The sequence below is a fragment of the Simochromis diagramma genome, unplaced genomic scaffold (genome assembly GCF_900408965.1).
Source record: "Simochromis diagramma unplaced genomic scaffold, fSimDia1.1 OVJJ01000228.1, whole genome shotgun sequence".
NCBI classification, from domain to species: Eukaryota; Metazoa; Chordata; class Actinopteri; order Cichliformes; family Cichlidae; genus Simochromis; species Simochromis diagramma.
In genome coordinates this window covers 919,984-945,597 of record NW_024386873.1, presented here as the reverse complement: position 1 = coordinate 945,597, position 25,614 = coordinate 919,984, and the positions used below count along the sequence as shown (strand labels likewise).

General features: G+C 45.5%; 1 protein-coding gene across 1 annotated transcript in view; it reads left to right on the top strand.

Moving 5' to 3' along the window:
• The first annotated feature begins 538 nt into the window (after positions 1-538).
• doc2a (double C2-like domains, alpha) overlaps positions 539-25,614 on the top strand; it is a 62,645-nt gene continuing 37,569 nt past the window's right edge. The window contains exons 1-3 of the mRNA XM_040031819.1: positions 539-2,230; positions 17,148-17,480; positions 24,050-24,129. Of these exons, the coding sequence (XP_039887753.1) occupies positions 17,153-17,480; positions 24,050-24,129 (408 nt within the window). The 5' untranslated portion in view covers positions 539-2,230; positions 17,148-17,152. The remainder of the gene's footprint in view (positions 2,231-17,147; positions 17,481-24,049; positions 24,130-25,614) is intronic.

Below are 25,614 nucleotides of genomic sequence, written 5' to 3'. Positions count from 1 at the left end.
ACATGGAGCTCAGTATTCAAAACTTTATGTTTAATATCCACGTCTACAAGAGGAGCAGCACATATGTGACAGGAAGTGAGGAAAAGCAGAAGACGTTTACTTCAAGTTTTGGATTTTCAAAGTTTTCTTTGGATCAAAGTCCAGGAAACAGACGAGAAAGTAAACAAGGAAGCAAAAGCTCTTTAATTACCACGTTCACCCTCTGCTGTCTCAGCAAACAGCTTCTTTCTGCACACATTTCTAAATTTCATCATCATAAAACCCCTGCAGCTCTCAACCCTGAATGCTTTTTAGAAAAGACGTTGTTGTTGCAGCTTTTGCAGCGCAAAATTATTTGTGTTGCTCTGAAGGAAAAGACATAAAATCACACAAAATCACAACAGTCCCCTCAAGGTGCTTTACAATGTAAGGTAAAGACCTCAGAGTAACACAGAGAAAACCCAACAATCATATGACCCCCTATGAGCAAGCACTTTGACAGTGGGATGAAAAAAACTCCCTTTTAACAGGAAGAAACCTGCGACCGGGTGGAAGACGGGACAAAGACATGCTGTGGAAGAGATGATTAATAACTCAAGATTAAATGCAGAGAGGTAAATAAACACATAACACAGGAGCAAAAAGCGTGTCAGCTCTCTGAGGACAGCTTCAAGAAAAAGGGTGGGGCTAAAAGGGAGTGTGATTCATGTCGTTCTTGTGGGCGTGGCCACTCACTTCACTAGTCTGCTCTTCTACTTTAGAATTATTCATACGCACGCTGTTGCTCATTGGATCAACGCTGACCAGAGCTGCTGACTCCACCTTACCCCAGCAGATGGCCCCGCCCCTCCCTGAGCCTGGTTCTGCTGGAGGTTTCTTCCTGTTAAAAGGGAGTTTTTCCTTCCCACTGTCATCAAAGTGCTGCTCATAGTTGGGTCATGTGAATGTCGGGGTTTTCTGGATTATTGTGATTACTGTAGGACTTTACAGTATAAAGCACCTTGAAGCGACTGCTGTTCTGATTTGCTGCCATATAAATAAAACTTGGAAGTCATTAGTATTAGTTAGTTAGCAGATTTAAAGTTCTTTCCTTTTGTGCAGTTGTAATAATAATTCAACTGCCCTACCTGCCCAGACTCCCCAACGCTCTCCACCTAATCCTCCGTCCTGCTCACCTCCTCAAACCTCTGCCAGCCTCCAGAGCATCATCTCCATCTACCCACAGAGTTCAGTCGTTTCACTCAGTGTACTCATTACCGCCTCTTAAAAGGAAACTGTTCCATCTGGGCTCTTAAAAACAAGAACCAAGAACATCAGCAGCAGGAGCAGCTGTGGTACCCGTCCTCATCTTACCCTTGAAGTGGACTGCAGGGTGTCCTGTCATGTTGCACTTGAGACCAGAGGTGGAGAAGGAGAGAGGTGTGCACGAAATGTGAGAAATAATCGCAGGGTTTCCTTGTCCATTTTGGCATGCATGGACGGAGAGAGAAAGACTGAGTGTGTGGGTGGATGAGATGCAGAGAGAAGAAGAAGAGGAGGAGGAGGAGGAAGGATGGAGAGTGGCACATTCTCTCTCTCTCTCTTTTTTTAACAAGGGGTTCCTCTACCCCAGGGACACCTATCTGTGTGACCACAGGAGTGAGGAAGAGGAGGAACAAAGGGCCGAGGAGGTGGTGGGACGAGAAGGGTCGGGGGGAGGAGGAGGCCACATGTTCTACACCCTTTCCTGCAAGGGAGGAGGAAAAAATGCTATGTGTGATTGTATATGTGTGCTGGATGCACAAATGTATCATTAGGCATCATTAACCACAAATTATACAGAGAGAGAAAGACAGATGCTGCTGTTGGCACATTTTTCTGCTCCCTGCAATCTGCAGCCCTGGGAAGGAAAAAGAAGGGGAGAAAGAGGGGAGGGAGGGGGAGTTAATCTAATACATGTGTAGTGTGATTAAAGGAAGAGCTTCATCGCCGGTGACGTTTCAGATGGATGTGAAGCCCGGCGAAAGGATATTAAACACTTAAACATCGCACTGAAAACAGAGGCAGTGAGGAGGGGGTGGGGGGCAGAAAGAGTTAAAAGTCCGAATCTATGAGAAGCAGAGCTCTCTCTCTCTCTCTCTCTCTCTCTCCTCCCTCCTACCTCTCTCGACCGCTCGGCTACTCGCTCCTCTCTCACCACCTGTTAGTGCGGACCCCTCATGCACTGACATCCACTTGTTTGTGCAGGAATCTCCTCCACTCACCATCAAAGGTACGAACATTTACTCTCTTTATTCTGCCTTAATGCTGCTGCGTGTCTCCTTCTTCTTTTATTGGGGGGGATTATTCACTTCTCAGAAGCTTTTATTCCCGTTCCAGTCTCCGCCTCCTCCTCCATCCCTCCATCCTCTCGTCTCTCAACAAATTTCTGTGTTTCTGCAAGTGGTGCAAAGTACATTTACTCTGATGCAGCGAGGTTTGCGTGACGCGCTGTGCTGTTTTATTGCACTTTAATGCTTTAATTACAGTTTGGAGGTATTTTAGTAGCCATGGTTAATTTTTGAGTTTGAGAAAAAAGGAAAACACTAACCTCAGATGGTCTGTTTATTGATCATGTAGCTAAAAATTGACATTTTAAATCAGATTTAAATGTTGTTATCAACTTATTTTGGTGATGTGTGATCTATGGAGGACTGAAAATGCAACAATATTATTAATATTGAGACAAAAAAATAAAAGAGAGGATAGAAGGAAATAATGTTGAAATACATGCGCACACAAGTCAGTTAATAAAGTGTGAAATCATTCAGTTTGGCTTCCTCACAGAAATATTTACTGTCAAAATGACCTCTCATTCAGTTTCCTCCGTATACAACTGTAAGTATGAATTTGTTTAATTATTTCTGTAATAATTTACATTATTTGTCAATAATGACTCGTACATTATTGATACACGAGTACGGGACACGGTGTGAAGAGGGAAACCATTTGGGAAATAAATATTTAAATTAATATATTTATAAATAAAATAAAATATTAAATGGGAGAGCAAAAATATGAACAAAAACTGAAAACATACTAAAGCAAGTGATTAGTGATAAGTTGTTTATTTATTTATTTTTTTACTTATTCAGCTGGTTTCGACCTCCATACCAGACGAATCAGCTGTTTAAATTGTATTAAGGTTTACAGTGTGCATTATTAGGGGCGTGGCCTCTTTGACTGACAGGTGGATGGTGACACAGGCGGCTGTAGCTGCTAGCTGTCTGTTAGCTTCACCTGAGCTGGACCTCTGGACCGTGTTTGTGCTGTTGGAGCCTTTTGGAGCATCTGACCAATAATATGGCTGCTGTGAGGTCACTATAGCAACAGACCGTGCAACGAGGCTGAGCTCCAGGTTTGATTAAATTCTGGGATTTTATCTGGATGTTAATCTGAATAAAGCCCAGAGACCAAACTGTGGCATCGCTGTGGTTAAGTTTTGTCTGTTGTTTGGGTCTTTGTGCAGTTTAGTACGTCATGCATGTGCTGCATGCTGTGAATTATGATGATTTAAAACATTTATCTCAATAACTTGGCTCTGGTGGAAAAGTCGTCGTGAAATAAAGACAGAAAGAAGTAAGCACACATGATGACTCTGGAAATGATTCAGTATCATGTCCGTCACTGACTGACACCGTTTGTTTAGACGCGATTGAAGCTGCGATGGTACCTCAGCTACTTTAAGCTGAAATCAGTTTGCAAGTAGAAGAAAGTCTCCACAGGTTGCCTGAAGAACATCTGTTCTCTCTGCAGAACTTTATTCCTCTGACCTCGCTGTTCATTGACGAAACTTGGATAGCAGTACTGCAAAAGCACCAACACGGAGCAGCAGCACAAAAGTGGCATCAGGACCTTGGACTCATATTTAATCCTGTCCATGCTGATGCTTTCAGCTGCTGGACTTTTGGTCTGCTAAGCTCCGCTTCAAGCTTCTGATCCAGTGAAGAGACGAACGCGATGAGACTCTAACCAAACCTGAACTGAACAGGAAACCAGGAGAATCAGATTTCCTTCCTCTTCCTGTCTCGAAGTTAGAGCGGAGCTCGTCTGTTGTTATTCTGCGATGGTTAAAATGACATTAAGTGGAGAACTGGCACCACCCACTATTCAAAGAATGGATGAAAGTATGACGGAGGCCCTGTCCCTTTTTTTATTCAAATTACATGTTATATTATTTTAATAGTGAGCACCATGACAAAAATAATGTGAGTTTACAGGCTTAAAGAGCAGAGCAAATTCTGGATGATGGGGATAAATAAGGAAGGACTGACAGGTTGGAGACATCCTGATTGGCTCTGGTGAGGTCATGGCTGTTGGAGCAAGGACAGAAGAGGGATGGGTAAGAGGTGGTTAACGTAGGAGGGTGACCTGATGACGGGAGTTCTGGGTGGGCAGGTGGTTACAGGAGTCGTTGAGGTGGTGCTGCTCCTCGACCGCAGGTTTCAGGAAAAGGAAAAATCGACTGTAACATCAGCCATGTGACCTCTGCAGGGTGAAGGTTGGTTTTTGTTTCAGCCAAACTGATGTGTCCTTTAAACATTTCTGAGTCAGGCTCAATTAATCCCAACATTAATCTTCCACTGACCTGGACACAGACATGACTCCAATGGTTCACTTATAACTTAATCAAAAGTTTATTTTTTATTGCGAGGTTATTGAGGAGCACTGAAAGCAACACGCTGGCAGATTTAACCTCCTAACTTCCAAACAGGTTTACCCTTAGCTTCAGGTTCATATCCACCCATTTATTTATTTTAATCCGTTTAGCACCAAGTGGGAAATCTTAAACAGAAGTGAAGCCAAAGAACAAGAAAGATCTGATATGAACGTGTTCAGCATGAGGCTAAAACGTGACTTTTCCACCTTTAGTTTCTGCTGACCCGATGGAAGTGCAGTGCATTAACCAAACTGTTGGGGCCAGAGTTCCTGTGTATAACGTAGCTACAAATAATCACTAATGCTGCCACAAAAAGATATAAAATGAGCACAAAATAAGATTTTATGCCTAAAAGATAAAAACAGCAGTATAGTGTACTGTGTGAGTGTGCTGTAGTTTGCTCACCACATTAATGGCATTTAGAATAAAGAACCTCGTGGATGGTTCTCCTTGTCGGGGCTGATCTATAGAGCGACGCGTGCAGTCATTAATGATTCACGGGGCCTTCCTGTATACAGCTGTGCTGTAAAGGTCATCCACTGGCTTTGCTTACAGGGAAAAACGGGACCTTCATGCTTCACCGTGTTTCTGTCGTACGTTCCAGCCAGATTTCTTTATTCAGTTGTTCTGCTGCACAAACCGCCCCTCAGCAGGTTTCTGGATGTTGGCCAATCAGAGGAAAGTAGGCTTTTAGGGAAGGAGGTTCTTAAAGAGACAGGACCGAGCAGCACCTCGCGTGACTGCTGCTGATCTGCTGTGGCGCCATTTGGTCCCAAACAAAACAGGCCAATTAAAATCAGCAGTTAAAACATCAAAGGAAGCTGCACCACCCTCCAACAGATGGGTGGATGCTACCAAGCCAGCGAATGTCCCAAATCTAATACTCGGCCCAGCCAGCTAATTTCATCTTAATTACTTAAAGAGGACAAAGATAAGTCTGATAATTATTAATGTGACAGACCTCGAACATGATGAAAACGAACTGGAAGCCTCTGCAGCGTCACACAGGTGAACAATGAGATCAGAGACTGCGCGCTCACGGTCGTGCACACCTGCACACGTGCACACCTGCACACCGACCGACCGCCCGGCCTCGCTCAGCTTTTAATTAAGTTCAGTACAGTTTTTTTTTATATAGCAACCAATCACAGCAGCAGTTATAATGTGAACACAGAGAGACCCCAGCAATAGGCTGAGCCTCTATGACCAAGCAGTTGGTGACAGTGGGAAGGAAAAACTTCCGTTTAACAGGAAGAAACATCCGTCAGAACCAGGCTCGGGGAGGGGCCGTGTGAGGAAGACAGGACCGATGACGCACAAGCTTCAGTGTGATGACGATGTGTTTGCTTCTGAGGCCAGCGAGCTGTCGTGTGTTCGTTAAACTCATTAAAATAATTACAACCTCTCCGCTGACTCCAACCAAACAACCACAACCGAAAAACCAAATGTCCAAATCCGTGTGCTTGGATCACGCTGCCTCCTGCTTCTGACTGCGTGTCGCTTTGTGATGGATGCTATGCTAACATGTTGCTGCTCCCCCCCTTCCTCCTTTTTCTGTGCCAAAGCAGCTTCCTCACATCAGCCAGTAACATCAGGCCTGGGTATTGATTTGCATGCAGCTGGTTATGAATTATAATGTGGTATCTTCTGTGGCTGGAGGATTTCAAATCCCAGAGAGGAACAGAGATTTTTTTTGGCAGAACAACTGAATTATATTAGGTTTCCTCGTCTCTCCTCTCTGCAGCACAGAGCTGATGCTCAGTTTAGGAAGAGAGGAAGCTGTGAGACAGAGACAGAGTAAAAATGAAAACCCTGCAATAATAATCAAATAATCATGAGTAATTAATGAAGTTATGGAGGAGCAGCAGCTGGTTCCTGTGTGTTTGTGCTTATTCCAAATTTCAGATCTTTTGTCTCTACAGTGACTTTGCATGAGTCACAGTTCAAAGTAATCCTCATGTCTGATGCTAATAAAAAACTCTTTGCACCATTAGGGGCGTGGCCTCCTTGGTGAAGGGGTGTATTGTGAAAACAGCTGATCTGTGACGTCATCATTAACAGAAAACTCCAGTGCATGATTGAATTAACGATGAACTTAATTATTGTCGTGCAGTTTGGTTTGAAACTGCCAGGAGCTGAAAAGTGACAGAATCTGTCCAATCACAGCGACGTGTGCGGCTGCAGCTCCCCTCACACCTGTCACTGGAGCCTACAAAGCCACACCCCTCCCCCACATTGGACAATCGGACCATCTCTCCCTGTTCCTCACACCTCGGTATTCACCACTCATCCAACGTGTGAAACCTGCTGTGAGGACAATTAAAGTGTGGCCAGAGGGGACAGACGCAGTGCTCCAGGACAGATTTAAAAACACAGACTGGAATATGTTCACCCACACAGACCTGGACCAGTACGCCTCATCTGTACTGGATTACATCTCCAAAACCACAGACAGTGTCACCACCCAGAAACGGATCACCATGTACCCCAACCAGAAGCCTTGGATGAACCGGGATGTTCGTCTCCTCCTGAAGGCCCGCAACACCGCCTTTAGGTCAGGAGATGCACACGCCTACAGGACAGCCAGGGCTAATCTAAAGAAGGGCATCAAAAAAGCCAAACACCATTACAAAAAGAAGGTAGAAGAACACTTCTCCAACTCCAACCCCCGACGCATGTGGCAAGGACTCCAGACCATTACAGACTACAGGACCACCAAACCCTCCCCCGCATCCTCTGATGTCTCCTTCCTCAACGAGCTCAACAACTTTTATGCTCGTTTTGAGCGAGGGAACCCCACAACCACAACCAAAGCAGACATGACGCCAGACCACCAACCTCTGACTCTCTCCCCCACCGATGTAGGAGCGGTGCTGAGCAGGATCAATGTCCACAAGGCTGCAGGCCCTGATGGCATCCCCGGGCGTGTTCTCAGAGCGTGTTCTGGGGAGCTTGCAGGAGTGCTCACAGACATATTCAATCTGTCCTTGGCCCACGCTGTGGTACCGGCCTGCTTCAAATCCACCTCCATCGTCCCGATACCCAAAAACTCCAACCCATCTTGCCTCAATGATTACCGCCCAGTAGCACTCACCCCCATCATCACTAAGTGCTTAAAGCGACTGGTCCTAGCACACTTCAAATCCTGTCTCCCCCCCACCCTGGACCCCCACCAATTCGCATACCGCCAGAACAGGAGCACAGAGGATGCAGTCTCCATCGCAATGCACTCTGTCCTCTCACACCTGGACAACAACAACACCTACGCCAGAATGCTGTTTATAGACTTCAGTTCAGCATTCAATACAATCCACCCCTCACAACTCATCAGGAAACTGACAGACCTGGGCATCAGTTCCCTCATCTGCAAATGGTTACTGGACTTCCTGACCAACCGCCCCCAACACGTCCGGCTGGATAACCACTGCTCATCTACCATCACAATGAACACCGGTGTACCACAAGGCTGTGTGATGAGCCCTTTCCTCTACTCCCTCTTCACCCACGACTGCAGACCTGCTGATGGTTCCAACACCATCATTAAGTTTGCAGATGACACCACGGTGATTGGCCTCATCAGTGACAACGATGAGGTCGCCTACAGGGAGGAGGTGGATCGTCTGGCTGAGTGGTGCGACACAAACAACCTGCTGCTTAACACCGAGAAGACCAAGGAGCTCATCGTGGACTACAGGAGGAATGCTGACCCACATCCACCCATCCACATTAAGGGGACGGCTGTGGAGCGTGTGAGCAGCTTCAAGTTCCTGGGAGTCCACATCTCCGAGGATCTCACCTGGACGACCAACTGCTCCAAGCTGGTCAAGAAGGCTCACCAGCGCCTCTTCTTCTTGAGGACTCTGAGGAAGAACCACCTGTCCTCAGACATCCTGGTGAACTTCTATCGCTGCACCATCGAGAGCATCCTGACCAACTGTATAACAGTCTGGTACGGGAACTGCTCTGCCTCGGACCGGAAGGCGTTGCAGAGGGTCGTGAAAACTGCCCAGCGCATCGCCGGAGCACCACTTCCTGCCATAAAAGACATCTACAGGAAGCGGTGTCTGAAAAGGGCTGGGAAAATCATCAAAGACCCCAGTCACCCATCACATGGACTCTTCACCCTCCTGCCCTCTGGGAGGCGCTACAGGAGCCTCCGGACTAAGACCACCAGGTACCGGAACAGCTTCTTCCCCACAGCTGTCAGACTCCTGAACTCTGCCTCCTGACATCTGACCCACGTTAAACTCATGGACTGAACATACACACACCCACAATGGACAACTGTACCCTCAAACACACAATAATAACATGGACTGAACCACCACTCACAACCACTAGCACTTTATATAGCCTCTGTAGAAACCATCTACACCCTCACTTATCTTAACTGCACTACTGTATAGCTCTGTGTAAATAATCATTCTGTACATTCGATAATCTTTAATCCTACAACTGTTTACAACTTGCATAGTTCCCATTTCTGTATAGCTGTATATCTCAGATTCTGTAAAGTTATTTATTTCATATTCTGTATAGTTTTTCATATTTATATCCTGTTCATAGCCTGTACATAGCTTGTACTCACTACAGCCTGTACATACTTATAGTTATAGAATATTCACAACATACTTCATACCGTGTACATTATAACATTCCATAATAGACCCATTTCTGTATTATACTCACATATCTATATTATTGCTAATATATATTGTAATATATCTATATCACTAAAGCACTTCTGGATGGATGCAAACTGCATTTCGTTGCCCTGTACCTGTGCATGTGCAATGACAATAAAGTTGAATTCTATTCTATTCTATTCTATTCACTCAGCCATCAGGTGAGCGTATATGAGGTGACAGGACTCTCTGACCACCGACTTGCCTCTGCACAGCGAGGCTGAGACTGTTAATGCGGAGAGGAACATGAAACGGTGACAGGGCGAGTAAAAACAAGCGGGGAGGGGAGAGCGTCTGCAGACTCCAGGGTGGGAACGAGACCGGCACGAGTGAGTGGCGGCAGGGAGAGGCGTTTTGTGTGTCTTCATTAAGATCCTCCCCTGTGTCGAAGTCTCACCAGTAATCCCGCTGTGACTGCATATCTAACACTGGACGGGCACCAGGTTTCACTTTCATGTGGGAGAATGTTTTGGCTGATAAACGCCACCTCCCCCTGAATTAAACATGACGGCCCCGAGCGCCACAGACACTCGGGAAGCAAACACACGTGACAGAGTGGGAAGGGCCTGAAAATCAAAACAGGAAGCTTTAAACCCAGGAGACGGCGTCTCAGATGTGTGACTTCTAATTTATAATTACATCCTCATTACATTTTGAAATTTTACACGATGCCTGGAGATCTCCTCAGTGGGACAAAGTGATTAGCGTTCAAGAACAGCCTAATAAATTTGACTTCTCATTAAATTAAGTTCAAATTAAATTCAGTAAAGTTAAAATGTTGATGCTGAAATGCTTTAGCATCTCAAAGCTCACTCTTCTTCCCTGGAAAATTAGGTGAATGAAGATAAGATAAGATAAACCTTTATTAGTCCCACAAGTGGGAAATTTGCTTGGTCACGGCAGAAAGTGGACAGTACAAAGTTAAGAGCAGCAACAATTAACAAAAACAATAGAATAGGATAAGTTAAATAGAATAAAATAGCTGATTAGAATTGAGATTTTATCTAGAAAACGTAGTTTTCCCCGTTAATAAAGCGCTATGGCCCAAACATTAGCATCTAAGGCTGAAAAATGAAGCCCCAGCACCTGCAGTTCCCCTGATGTCCAGCTGAGGCAGCTGTGAGTCAGTCCCCATAGACCCTCATGTTAAATCCTTACAGCAGAAATAAACACGTTTACAGCCTGATACACAAACAGTTTGGTCTCTGCGGATCATGTCCCCTTCATAGCACCTGTTTTTATAACTCACCTTTTTAAATTGTATTAAGGATTAAAGTTTGCATTATTAGGGGAGTGGCCTCTGTGACTGACAGGTGGATGGTGACACAGGTGACTCTAGTTGCTAACTGTCTGCTAGCTTCACCTGAACTGCACCTCTGGACCTGTTTGTGCTGTTTGAATCTAACCATTGGGTTGATTATGACCATCTTTCGTATACAGGTGTTTTGCTGGTTGTTAGGTGTAGCTAATGTGTAAATTCGTGAGCTCTGTGTGTGTTTTTGTTCTGGGAACTGAAGGAGCATCACAGACACTTGCAATGCTTTGTGACCCTGCTGTTTCTGTCTTGTGTGTTGCTAATAGGACTGCACTACTTCTGCCTGAAAACAAGCTTCAAGCTTCCTGCAGGCCGAACACACAGAATGAGGATTTATTCTGTTAATTTTATTTGGAGCTCTTCTCTGAGGGCCGAACCAAGCAACACAGCAGAATCTCTCCTCAGATCTCCGAGTAAAACACAAAAACAAAACTGGTGCATTCTCCAAACTGCATCCAGCAGCAGGTCGTTAGCTCCTAATCTCTTACCCTGTCTGCTCCACTGGTTTAAGTGGAATATTTAAGAACAATAAGCAACATCATGTGCAGGACGCGTCCAATCCTAAATCTTTTCTTTGATCGGCGCGTGCATGTTCGACTCGAGGTTCTGCTCCGGCTTTGTTAAGGACGCCCTGCAGAGTTTCTAAGGAGGAGACACTTAAACAAGCATGATCTCCTTCCAATTACACAGCGTGTGAAATCTCCCACTGCTTAAATGTCCTGTCGGACATCTGAGTCGTCCTCTCTCTTTATGATCACTTAACAAGAAAGAAGCTGCAGGTCCAAGCTCAGGCGTTAGATAACTGGAGCCAGCTGTTGAACATTTTGGGCTAATGACGAGGCCCCTCCCTCCTTTCACTCTGAGGTGGTCTCAGAGCAGAAGGTGAGCTAGTCATTACAACACTGTGTGTGTTTGTGAACATCTTCTCAGCCTGGTGAAAACTGAGCTTTAAAACCCCCCAAACGGTTTCTACACTTCATCTAAACCCAGACGAGCAGTTTGCATCTCCTTACAGCTGCATCGTCCTCGCCGCCGCGCTCATTTAACAGCAGAAGTCTTCAGTTTGTGGACACGAATCTCAACATAACACTGCTAAGCTGAAAAACACGCGCTCGTTAAACAGAATAAGGAGCACGATTAAATGTTGTCACAAACTGAACAGTTCTGTTCTCCAGCCTCGGCTCTCAGAGGTTTCAGTCCGGTCGTCTCTGAGCCGCGCTACATTCAGTTTACCTCAGTGCTGGCATCAGTGCACGAACGAAGGCTGAAAATATTATTATTATAATATTATTAAAACTATTACATTTTTATTCAGTCTGCTGTAATGTAATGCGTGTTCATAACTGCAGGGATTATCCACCCGCACACTCTGATGCAGTTTGCAGACGGGATGAGAATCAGCATCCACATCTGAGGCCACAGCTCGCAGTCAGAAAAGGGTGGATGCTGACTCCATGTTGGTGCAACAAATGCAGAAGTCAGAGAGGGAGGCAGTGGGAGATTTACAGACAGACTGAACAGCATCTGTCAAAAACTACAGAGAGAGTTTCCTAACTCGAGTCGCAGAACGAGGGAGGCAGAGCTCAGGAACAAATATCAAACTTTTAATGTCAAAGACCCGGCTGTAAGATCCAAGAGTGCACAGGGAGTAACACGGTGACCAGAACCAGCACAGGCAGGCAAAGACAGGGACGAACACAGGAGGGCAACGAGAAACAGCTGGACACAATCAAGACAACGAGGAGGAAGTGAAACTCAAAAACAGAGACGACCAGCTATCAAAGTAAAAGAGGAAATGAATGAGGTGGCTGACAGAGAGAGAGGGCTGCTGGTTCCCGTGAGATGGATATCTAATAAACAAAGTAATGGATTACACACAGAGTACATAAATAGAGGGGATATAGTGCAATACAACCAAAAGCAATAATAATGCATTTCATGGCATATTGATTTATTAATTAATCTATTTTAATAATTTAATGCGTGGCCTTCCATATAAGCCAGTAATAGAAGGAAATACAAATGTAAGATTTTGAATTTTAGTCTTTGTGGAGTAAATAAAGCAGAAAAACATGGAGGATGACACTGGCGGTAGAAGCAGTGACTTGCGTACTTTTATTTTGCCTGTTGTGTATTTTTCCTGGTTAAATCGAGTCGGCTCTCCTGAGGGTGGAGCTGGTTTGGAGTTGCATATTTATTGGTGTTGTTTAGCGTCCCCAGAGTGTTCGAGCAGAGGCAGCACTCGCTGCTTTATGCTCCACATAGAAGAAACTCTGAGAAAGCTTTTCTGCTTCATCATGGCCTTTAGTTAAAAGACTTTACCTTGAATAAGCAATCTTCAGCATTTCTTATAATCAGCACTTCAAGGCATGAGTCATACGTGTGCTGCAGCTGAAACGACTGAAAGTCCCATAAAATGTGTTTTTGTATCATATTCACAGGTAAATGTTAAAGTGAATCATCGTGTAATACCTCTGACACGGTTTACCTCGACCTGTGCGGTCACTCAGCGTCCACTCGAGCCTGCGGCGGCGATCTGCACTCCTCGGGTCTGGAGGGCTGTTGGCGCCACATTTGACCACGAAAATTACTCTGAAAGGTCAAAGCGTGAGGATTCAGCTCTCTCACTCAGGAGCAAGATGACTGACTGACTTTGTGTTCAGGCTTTGGAACATAAAGTCTAGAAGGTTTTATTATCAAATGTAATCAGGCGTTTTAATCTGCACAGTAAATAAAGATATTTTAAATAGAACAGGATGCTGACGTCATCAGCGTCAATTTCTAAAAATAATAACAGTGCATGTTGAATTCAGAGGGACTTTGCATTTATCTATGTGGTTTTTATTCAGCCTGCAGATAAAACAATGTTTGAAATGAAGCCGACGCCTGCAGTTCATCTGACGTCCACTAGGGGCTCCAGCAGACTCCTATGTTAAACGTTGCAGCAGAAATAAACACGTTTCCAGCCTGATGCACAATCTGATGTGGTTTCTGGTGTGTACAGAGATGTAAACGTGATGGCAGAGCCTTTGCTTATTTACAGCAGATCTCTGAACTGTTTTCTTGGACTCGTTTAGCTCATCTGTAGCTCAGTATTTCTCCTCGAGCCTCGAGTTGCACAAACGTTAGCCTGACTCAAAGATCTGTTTAATCTGAGAGCAAAGCTGCTCTAAAGCAAACACATTGGGGCTGAGGTGAGCCGTTCTGACTGCGGTTTGTTCTCATTGCTAACGCTGCTGAGGCCTCGCTCTGCAGTCTGAGCTGCGTTCAGGCGTCTCACCTGTCTCGCTGTTGCAGCAGGTGGAGATCTTCACTCAGGGGCTCGCTGATTAAATATTCTGGCTCGAGGCCCAAGAAGCCGTTTGACTTCCCCCTGCTGTTCATGCAACCTGCAAGCTGTGTGTGTGTGTTGTTAGCGAGCTAACTTTTCACTCTCGGGTCGTTCTGGTCGTGTGATTTCCCCCCCAGTTATGTCCACACCTCCTTACAGGACTGTGGTCGTTAAACTTCCTGTTTTCATCGGCCCATGTGCGTCGGCGTCCTGCTGCGACACCTTTTCTTTGCGCTTTCTATGAACCCTCCCTCTTTCCCTCTTTTTCATGTGTCAGACACACACACTCCTCATTAAACACCTGCTGTCAGCTGCTGCAGCGGCGTGGAGCTGCTGTCAGGACTACCACGTGTCAAATAGAAGAAAAGGGTTTCCTTTAACACGGGGATCGAACACGCTCGCCTCCTGACTGTTAGCTCTAAGCTTAAACAGCTGCGCTGGTCCTTTTCTGCAGCTTTAACTCCCTCGAGCACAGCCGGGCTGATGAACGCAGCAGGTGTCCGTCCACACAGGTGTTTCTGTTTGTGTCGCTGAGGTCCAACACTCTGCTGTTGATGAAGGAGCTCACGGTCCACTCAGTGACCCCGAGGTACCCAAACCATCATCCCTCCAGCGCCGCGCTCACAGCTGCTCTGAGGTCTTATGAGTTTGGTTTTGTGCTTCATGGACAGACTTTCCATACTTGCTCAGTCTGTTTCTAACTGTGCTGCTACGTTTAACCTTTAACCTTTGACTGGGGCCTGTGGAGTCTGAGATGGAGCTCCTGGGTTTTTACTCAGGCTGAATTTGCTGGGACGTCCACTCCTGGGACGACTGTGTCGCTGTTAACACATCTGAACGCTCCAGACCTGCAAACATCAGAAACCTCAGCTCTACAGATGTGCTCACACTGGTGATGATCAGCCAATCGGGTGCGTTTGATTCGCAGCACCGGGCTGAGACTTGGCCTCGTCATTCCTGTGGAGACAGACACCCGTGGAAAGGCTTCCACGACTTTCTGTCACTCTGTCAGCTCACTCATGTCACTCTGAGGAGTATCTCTGCTTTCAGTGACATCGAGGTTTTCGTGTCTTCTTTTGATCAGACTCGTCCGGCAACACTTAAAGTCCAGCCTGGTTTGAACTTGATATTTAACTCACTCTGGTCTTGACTTTAGTTTGTTTGCTGTGTTTAATTTGGGATATTCTGCTCACATGTTTGATGTGTCCTGACTTGTATCTCGGTCTACGTCCGCTCAGCCCTGCTGATTTTCACTGCACCCGTCTCTCTTCCTGTTAAAACAAAGTTTTTCCTTCTCACTGTCGCCAAAGTGCTCGCTGTCATATAATTGTTGAGTTTCATCTATATTATTGTACTTACGTCTAATATAAAGCACCTTGGGGTGACCGTTGTTGTAATTTGGTGCTGCATAAATAAAGTGGAGATCTTGAGCTTTGGTCTCGGCTCTTTGGTCTTGTTTTTCTTGCCTTGGTACTCCGACTATGACTCTGATCTTTCAGTGATGATGTGGGTTGCCTGGTTGGGTCTTGGCTCTTGGACTGTACTCTTCCCCGTTAATCCAATGCTAGTTTTCTTGGCCTGCTGTTAGTCAGCTGGTCCACCTCTTCATCTCTGACCCGGCATGTTCATAGAGATCAGCAGCTGTAAAAGTGACAACAGGATTGAACATCTGGATAAAGACGGCTGGCGATGAGGCTTCTTCGCAGAGTTTAGCTGATATTTCTCCTGCAGCTCGAGTCTATTCCTGTCTTTGGACCACAACAGTAGTCGCCTGCAGTTGGCTTAACATATTTATCAGTGTTACAGCCGGCTGTCAATAAAACTGCCTCCGTCTGTGTGAGATGTGCTGTTAGTGCCAAAATAAAACCGAGTTTCTGTCAAATGAAACACTGCATTTAATTTCAGGTCAGAGGATTATTGAACAAACTGCTGCAGCAGTTTGAGACATCCTTACTCGAGTTATCCAGAGACAGCTGAGGATGTTTTAAATAGCATAGGTTGGGGAAACAAAGTGTATAATTACAGTGCAGTTATTCAGAAAGGAGGAAAAGCTGGGCGAGGATAATAAGACCAAACAGAAGGAAGAGTCAAAGTGTTTCTTCCTCGTGGATTTTATTTTGTAATGAAATGCAGCTAACAGGGTGTGACTGACCGGCTGTCTCTGTGTTCACCCTGCGGCACATGGGTAACCTGTCCAAGTGTGCGCCGCCTCTCACAGCTATGAATGCTGGGACAGGCTCCACTGCTCACTGCTATTATTTTACCTGATGTAACCTGAAGCCCGTCACATTCAGTTCTTAGAAAGCAGCGCCGTGTGATGAGGTATCTCTGATAGATCGCAGGTACAATTCACTACAAAGAACCCTTAAAATGATCGTGTCTTCAGGGCCGTGACTGTCAGAGATTCTCCTCAAAATATGACGACAATTTCTCCTTTCATTGCCAGGAAGAAAAATCTGGGATAATTAGTCATGAACCGCCTAAAATCTGAGGCTCCCTTCAAATTCTTTTCATCTCCTGGTGGCTCAATTAAGTCCTGTGACAGCAGCAATACCTTTCCCGTGACTAATTTGTCAAACGCCTCGTGCTATTTCCTTTGAAATCTGACATCAAACGCACTCAAGTGTTCCTCAGGTGTTCATCACAACAGATCCATTCAGCTTTTATTCAGTTTTTCTGTGAGTCACTTCAAACAAATGAGTCCAAACGGATATCCAGACCCGGCTTCATGAATGTCTTCTTAAGGACACGTAAAGAAAGTCACGTCAGATGTTTGCATGTCAGTCAGTGTTCATAATGCTCGCTCAGGTTTAGGAAACTGTTGGGTTAAACACTTATTCTGGGTCTGTAACTAACTGGGTTAACGAACCAAAGCAGAGACAATAAACCAGACTACTAATCCAAACTAACCCAAATTTAAACTCAACTAAACCAACTTAATATAACTGTAACCAAAGTAAACTCAATTAAACCCACATAAAGTTAAACCAATAAATCAAAGTTAATTATTATTAATCTAAATCTAATTCGTCTGTATTTGGACCAATCTAGTTTAAACTAAAAAAACCAGAATAAACGAAACAATCTGAATTTAAATGCTGTTAATGTGCTGAGATCAAAGCTCTCAGTGAGTAAACATGTTTGTTTGTTTGTCTTCAGACTCTATGACGGTTCGGAGAGGAAAGAAGCTCAGCATCTCCATCCAGGAACACATGGCCATAGACGTTTGCCCCGGCCCCATCAGACCCATCCGCCAGATCTCCGCCTACTTCCCCCGCCTGTCCCCCACCTCCCCCACCCCCGTCTCCCCCAACCCCGCCGTGTCCCCGCCGCCGTCCCTCAGCCCCGGCTCGGTGGCCTCGGGAATGGGCGGGTCTCACCTCCTGTCTCCTCTGTTGGCCCAGGGCAGGCCCGGCGGGGGCGGGTCCCTATCCCTGACCAGCAGCGTGGACACGTCGGTGGAGATCAACAGCTCCGACAGCGACGACTGCAGTGAGCCTCGCTGTCGGCATGTGTCTGTGTGCGTGTGTCACCCTGCATCTGTACACATCTGTTTAACGTCACCCTGAGGCTGCTTCCTGCACGGCGCTCCGTCTCAAGTCTGTTTTCATACATTTCATGAGGCTCAAAAATATCGTGACTCGCCACTGTCACGGTCCCAGTGATGCTTTTGGGGTTTGGATTTGTTTTTCTCGGTTATCTACCGTCAGGCCTGTAACACAGCACAGAGGACCATCACAGCTGTCAGTCTACAGTTACCCTTCATTCATTTATATTTTGCAGGAAAATGGCTTCAAAATTGTAGTCAAACATGCAAACACAACACTATAGAGAACAAAAGCCTGCAATGAGTTTGAAAGTGAATGTGTGTTGTGAGCAGCTTCCTCCTCCAGCTCAGGCTCTGTCGGCTCGGTGAGGATCTCCAGATGTATCTCCAGGCTTCCTGGAGGACATCCAAAGCTCTTTTTGTATGTTTCTGCCTTTGCGCTGCTCTCTGTCAGGATGATCCCACTCATTGTTGCCCCTGTTGTTATTTTAATGAACACCAAAGCAGCTGAAACTCACGAACAATCCCTCTGCTACATACCTGACCAGATCAACACCCCTGCGTGGATGCACAGTAGTGCAGATAAAGCAGGGCTGAGAAACCTCTGCGTGACATCACAGCATGTTTTGTTTCTGTCAGATGGACTGAAATATTTTCTCCACGTCTCTTAAATCTCTTAATTCTCTCTCTGAAGAACAAATCTGGGGCTGAATTATTTCTCGTCTTTTTTAGTGAATCATGTTGTTTACTGGAGGCTGAAAGCCGGCTTAGGCTGGAACGAAAACAAATATTTTCATTGTGAATTTCCTTCAGACAACAGTGCTCAAGTCTCCTTTGGCTAACGTGCCGTAATCACCTTTTATGGAGATGTCGATGTGGGTTTGGGATGAAAGGTCACAGAGTCTGCAGAAGCACCACGAAGGTCGCTCAGGGTAACTGAGGGACCTAAAAACGCTGCAGCAGCTCCAGTCTGATCGTTTCATGGATTTAACCAGCAGCAACCCTAACAGCCGTTCCTCCACCGCTGCACCGTGGATGCATAATTCATGTGTTTGCAGCTCACACATACGTAACCAACACATTGACGCGTACGCCTCTCGTGCTGAAGCTCGGCCAGACTGCAGATGCTGAGTGTTTTTGGGGAGGCAGGTAGAAGACGCGGCCGAAACACGTCAACTTCAGAGATGGCTGAAATGTGATGGCACCGGCTCGTCTGGAGGAGCAGAAGGAGCGCGAGTGCGCCGATCGTCTCCTTCATCCTCTCCTTCATCCTCTCCTTCATCGCCGCTTCAGTTACAACACGAGAATAAATTGTGATAAATGAGTCAGGCTGAATGCTCTCAGAGCTGCTGACATGTTTTCAAGCTCCGCTGTGATTCAGAAAGCAAAGACTAATTAGAGGTTTTTACCATTTTTATCCCCTCATTAACATATATTTGTTTTGCAGTCACCACTTGATGATTTTTTTGTGCTTTTTAATAACGAGGCGTCAGATTCATCAGAGCGGGGAAAGCCTGAGGGAGGAGCGGAGCGCCAAAGTTTGACAGGCCGTCTCCTCGAACAGAAACTCCAGGCTTTGATCAAACATAAAAGGAACTCTGGCTAACAAAGAACGCCTTCACAGGGGCGCTCCTTTGTGCACGCGTGATCCCTGCAGCCTCGGGCTTCGCTGCTGCAGAGCGATGATTCCTGCGCAGGACGGTCACAGGGCGTTTTGAGGTTTTGCTGACATGTTCCAGCCGTCACTGCCTCGGGCTGCTGTAAGTCAATCTAGGTGGGTGGAAGCAGGAGTCTTTTTTATTTTTACTCAGTGTTCAGGACTGCAGTGGATTAAGCAGAGAGAGGACGACTATAGGATGGACTCAGAAAAGTGCATCCAACAGTCAGAAGCACTGATTTAAGTTTCTGAGGACGACGTCTGATGTTTTACTTACAGAAAAAAAGGCCAAAAGACTCGAAATACAGAAACTGAAGTCTGCTTCTGCCTCGAGGTACTAAAAGACACACAGACTTAAAATACAGCATCATTACTACGCTGCCTTTGTGGGACAGTTAGTTATCTTACACGATACAGAGTCGGGGCCACGAGATGCAAAGCTACCTGGATGTGACAGCGATCATGTCTTTGGGATGCAGAGTGAGCTATCAGATACAAACAGGACCTTATGAGATATAAAGTCATCATTAGCTGTTCTGTAAATGTGTCTCATAGTGTTGAGATGCTGAGTTTTACTCTTATACAGGACAGACGCTGAGACTAAATCAACAGGCTTCCATGTCTGTGTCTCACGCTGGATGGCAGTTGGTTTTCCCGCCTTTTTCTGTACCAACTGTGTGCAGTTAGCTAAGCTAATCCGGTCGTTCAGTCTGACGTCACTAGCCGTGTCTGGGTCTAAACTCCGCTGCAGCTCCATATATCAAACGATCACTATGGCATTACTGAGAGTTGAAAAACTGTCTAAAGTCTTTCATCTTTAATAAAATGATCAGCGTTCTGCTCTACCAGGTGTAACAATTGAGTTTAACATCCAGGCATCCATGAAAACGGAATTTATGACATTTAACGGAGTTAGAAGTTAGCAGGAAGTTAGCTCGCTAGCTTCTATCTAAATACAATATAGCATGTCCTGACTGCGGGGTTTTGGAAACAAATTAAAACGTACAGCTCTGTTATCACTTCCAACATAAATGAAGACAGAAAACTAAACAGCAGTGACGTTTGTAGGGTTACTGAAGTTTGGCTAGCTGGTATATAACGATGTGCTACGTGACCGCTAGCGACACAGCTATGTTAGCATAATATAAACAAGCTAACTTTTTTCCACTCAATAAAAGTTAACGTGAGTGTTCTCGGTGGTCAGGAACAAATGTAATCGCATGGCAGGATGCTGTAAAAGGACCAAACTTCAGCCAGGAGAACAACTGAGATAATCCATCCACAATACGAGGTTAGTCATTCATATACTGCTGCATGGGCTGGGCTGTAGCTACATCCTAAGGTTTTAAAAACTGAGCTTAAATAAATGATTAGCGGTAATAAAAGCCGAGGGAGGTCAACAGTGATCACTGACTGTTTTAGGAGCTTTTTGAGATCAAATAGAAGAAAATACAAAACATTAAACATGTTAACAACACAAAAGCCATATTAAACGCAGACTACTTTAGGCCTGGAAGTAGGATTTGTCACGTCATCACTTAACGACCGGATTAGTTAGCCACATCATCTTTGTACTGAAGACATAATCCAGCCTCTGAGGGATTTACTTAAACTCAGATTCAAAGTTAGTTTTCCTCGTGTTTTCCTAGTTTTTAAATTTTAAATTTTTTTCTCTATGTGGTCAATCGATTAGCGGCTTCTCCTCGAGAGATAGCGCCCCCTCCAAAAGTTGTGGAACAAACTCATTCTGGGTCCTTCTATGCCGTCTGGTATTCTCGTGATTCTTACATTATTCCTCCTGGATTGTGCCTCAAGATCTTCACATTTCTCATCTAACTTCTTTAACTCTGTAGACAAACGCTCCACAGTGGCCTGGAGAGTGGCGATGGTGTCAGAGTGGTTTGAGGCACAGGCCTGCAGTTCAGTCAAAGTGTTATCGTGCTTGGCCATGTCGCTTTTTATGTCCGAAATTGAGGCCTGGATGCTCTGGTTCAAGGACGATACCTCGCCTCTTATGGTGGTAGAAATCTCTAACATGTGAGTGTCCAGTGTGGCGCACAATTTAGGCTTGATCGTATTTGTCTCTGAACACAAGCTAGTCATAGCAGTGAGTAGCAGTTTATTCGACGGCTCACATTCATCCTTTTCCAGTGCAGGCGTGGGGTCCCCACCAGTTGAGTCCGAAGAGGCTTCCAGGCCTACATCGATCGTTCTTCTGAAGTTTGGGCTTCACCATTGTTGAAAGGCTCCCAGAAATATATCCACAGTAATCAGCAGGTTATGAATTTGGCGAAAAGATGGGTTTGACGTGCTTTTGAGAGCATTAAAAGATTTTCTTAAAGTCATTTTGATGAGGGACGTCTACACTCGCATATGCCTCACTAGCGCCCCCTATTTCTCATTTTTTAAAATCTTTTTTTGTTTGAATATTTTGCTTCTAGAAGTGTTCGCTATGTTGATCTGCGTATGAGTACTATCTACAAATAAAATATCTGAGATTCTCAATTCATGGGCAGCACAGTGGCCTCACAGGAAGGTCCTGAGTTCAGGCCGGGGTCTTTCTGTGTGGAGTTTGCATGTTTGTGTGGGTTCTGTCCGGGTACTCCGGCATCCTCCCACAGTGCAAACACATGCAGTTAGTGGGGTTAGGTTAATTGGCCATAGGTGTGAATGTGAGTGTGAATGGTTGTCTGTGTGTGGCGACCTGTCCAGGTGTATCCTCTAAGACAGCTGGGATAGGCTCCAGCTCCCCACGACCCTGCAAAAGGATACGAGCGGAAAAGAATGGATGGATTTTCAATTCAACTCAATTTATTTTATTGTCTTTATTGTCCCACAGGGGAAATTAGTTTAGCAGCAAAGGCAACAATAAGAATAAATAAAAGTGATGGTGATGATGAAATGAGCACGGGGCGACTGTGGCTCAGGGGGTTGGGAAGCGCATCTGAAGGTCGCCGGTTTGATTCCCGGGTCGTTGTGTCCTTGGGCAAGACACTTTACCCTACCGCCTACTGGTGTTGGCCAGAGGGGCCGATGGCGCGATATGGCAGCCTCGCTTCTGTCAGTCTGCCCCAGGGCAGCTGTGGCTACACCTGTAGCTGCCTCCACCAGTGTGTGAATGAATAGTGGAATTGTAAAGCGCTTTGGGTGCCTTGAAAAGTGCTATATAAATCCAATCCATTATCATTATAAAAAGCCACACGACAGTTATTTGGATTATTTGCCATTAAGGAGACGAGTCGCAGTCGGGATAAAAGAAACCTGGAGTCTTTTTGGTCGACCTCGCAGGTGAAACTCGAAGGCAACGAGTCAAACTGAACACGAGTCTTCCTCAGCACGCGTTGTTATACATGGCCACAGGCCCTGACAGTTTTCTGGCAGTTTATAGCAAAACTCCCAACTGGTGCTTGTTCTTCAGAGTCATGTTACCAAACAGCGAATCGCAGGCTCACACTCTGCACAATCTCAGTATCTTTAATGACAGCGGCTGATGAGCTATAAGAAGACTTCCCAAAATCAATAATCACGTCTTTTGATTTTGACGCCTTTAATGAAACGAAGGACTCATCACAACAACCCACAAAGTCCTGTACAACCTGCCCGTGGCCTGACTCGGTCCTGATCACTGTGTGTTGGGAGTTTACCTGATTACCTGAATTGAAACTGTGTAAAACTAAAACATTTTCATCAGAAGACTGAAATGTACGGAGCCCCTCTGACGACATGGTCCAAAAAATAAATAAATTGTGGCCATGAAATACTATTTCGTGAGCATGAAATGCTAATTTGTGGGCACGAAACAGGATAACCGTGATCCTTCAGGCCCTTGCAGTTGGTTGACAATAAAATCCAGGTCGTACTTACGTCTGTAAAGCAACTGGGCTCGCAGTATCCTGTTTAAATGTCTCTCCGTAATAATGGTTCTTTGCATTGCAGGTTTTTCAGAATGCATTTGTAGCTCATCCCCAGCCTAAAATAAAACCCAATCATACCGTCTCTGTCCACGGCATATAGGTTTAGCCTACTTATGCTTATGTCTCTACGCAGCTGTCCAGGAATTGTATCAATATGATGTGCGCAGGTTATCTGTTTCGTTGCCACATTAGACCTATTTCGTGCCCCCGAAATAGTATTTCGTGGCCACAAATAAGTACTTCGTGGGCACGTTATACTATTTCGAGGGCACGAAGTAGTATTTTGTGGCCACAATTTATTTCTTTTTTCGACCATGTCATCAGAGGGGCTCCGCAGAAATGAACTTAATGCCAAAATCACGCCTTTGTGTTTGATTTTCTTTTTCTTTGTGTTACTGTGACTGCCAGCTCGTCCTGTGGCCTCTGCAGTCATTTTCATGTCTTTCTGTCATTTGAACATTAAAATGTTCAGTCACAGCGGCCCCGAGCCGCGAGGTTCACTCAGTGAAGAAGAAAAACCAGGACGTGGCAGAGGCCGCTCTCGTTCACCGTGCAGCAGAGTAACGTAGCCGTTAGTCCGCTACACACAGCAGCTCAGAGCGTATGAGTGCGGTTAGTTATGTAAGCAGTGATGTGTTAGTGTGAATCATACGTGTTATCTGAGCGAGCGTGTGTGCCCTGTTACACGTGCACGGCTGTGAATGTTTGCTCTTCTTTGTAGGAAGACTGCGAGTCACGGGCACGTGCGCTCTCCTCCGAATTGGATTTCCATCTTCTGATTGCATGACATGCCTGACATGTTTCTCTGTTCTCTTGCATGCTTTCAATTAAATCTAACAGTTTTGATCTCTTGCGCTTGTTGACGCGAGGCTTGTAATCATGTTTTCTTTCATGAATCATGGATGTTGTCTGTTTCCTCCCTCTGCCTGCGATGATCCCCCAGCTGCTCTGGGAACGCTGGAGTTCGAGCTGAGGTACGAGCAGAGCTCCAACAAGCTGCACTGCACCATGCTGCGGGCCAAGGTGAGGACGCTCTGCAGACACCGACACGCTCTTCTTCTCTGTTTTCATGCAACAGGAAGCATACAGCCCATATGGAGTAAAACCGATCAGCTGATTTACGCTGTGCAGTAGCTTCAGTATATTTCATAAACCTTCATATCAGGAATGAAAGACACGTTTAAGGAGGATCCCAGGATTTTAAAGAAAAATCCGCCCCGAGCCCTTCACGTGAAAATCACTTTGTTTAGCTTTTTTAAGACAAGTTATAATCCAATAAGAGTAATAATAATAATAATCATGATATATGAGAAAGTTGCATAAAGCAGATTAAACACAGGGAACTATGTTATATAATAATAATTAAAGTCTGCTCTCAGCTGTGGATTTTCACCTCTCATCATAAATTAAATCTGCTCCAGTTTCATGAACTGCTACGAATTAGATTCCCTCCACAGAGTGAAGAATAATGAAGGCTGCGCTGTCGAAGATAAATATGAGCTCTAATAGTATTTCTGTGCAAATTCAGATTTATTGAGCTACTTGGACCTGTGGGTCTGCTGCACAGATTGTTATTTGGTCAGTAAATTTCACTCACACACACTTTTATTCGTCTGGGTGCTGCTGCTGAGGAGCGAGAGTAATCTCTGATTATGGATCTGAGGAAGCTGCAGGAAAACGATGCGTGCATCCTCAGCTCGTCGTTGACCCAGTAACAGTCCCAGAGCAGGGGTCAGGAGTCAGGAGGAGGTGAGATAAGAGGCGGCCGAGCCTCGGGCTGGAGACCCGTGTCTGGTGTGAAGAGCAGGTGTCGAGCTGGAGTCACCAAAGTGATGCTGATGGGCGTGCCGTGTGCTATATCCAGCAAACAGTCGCATCCGCCCAGCCTAAAGTGAGATGAAACATATGACATTTTCTGCTGTTTTACATCAGGATGCATTTGGTTTCACTGAGGTTTTACCTCAAAGTGTCATTATGAAAAACAACGTGTAATTCGTCCCTTTTAAAACCGTTCCTCAGTTTATCTGACATTTTGTTTGAATATCAGCAGCGATACACATCACTCCAAACATCAGACTGACAGACTAAACGTACTACTCCGCTGGCATCAGGTACAAGCGTCGCCCACTTTAACCAAAATACCTCCTCGTAGGCGTTTTGCATAATTGTCCAGCCGTGTCTGACATCGGCTCGCTGAAATCTTTGACCCCTCTTCTTTTTAAAATCCCTTCAGCTGCAAAATGTTTGAAGGTTTTTCTCCTTCACACCACGTGGGATTCATTCCTGGCTTTAAAGCCATCACATCACACCATTTCCTGTTTTTGAGTCGTTCCTCGGGGTTATTTGAGCGCCACAGACAGTCCTGCTTAAAGGCCGGGTGGACATGCCAGGAAAGGATGCATATTGTTGTGTATTTATGGAGAATCTGGCTCTTCACCAAAGATCACTCCTCCTTATGGTAGACGTGTGACGGCCTGCCTGTACCTGGCACAGGTTACACCGCACCTT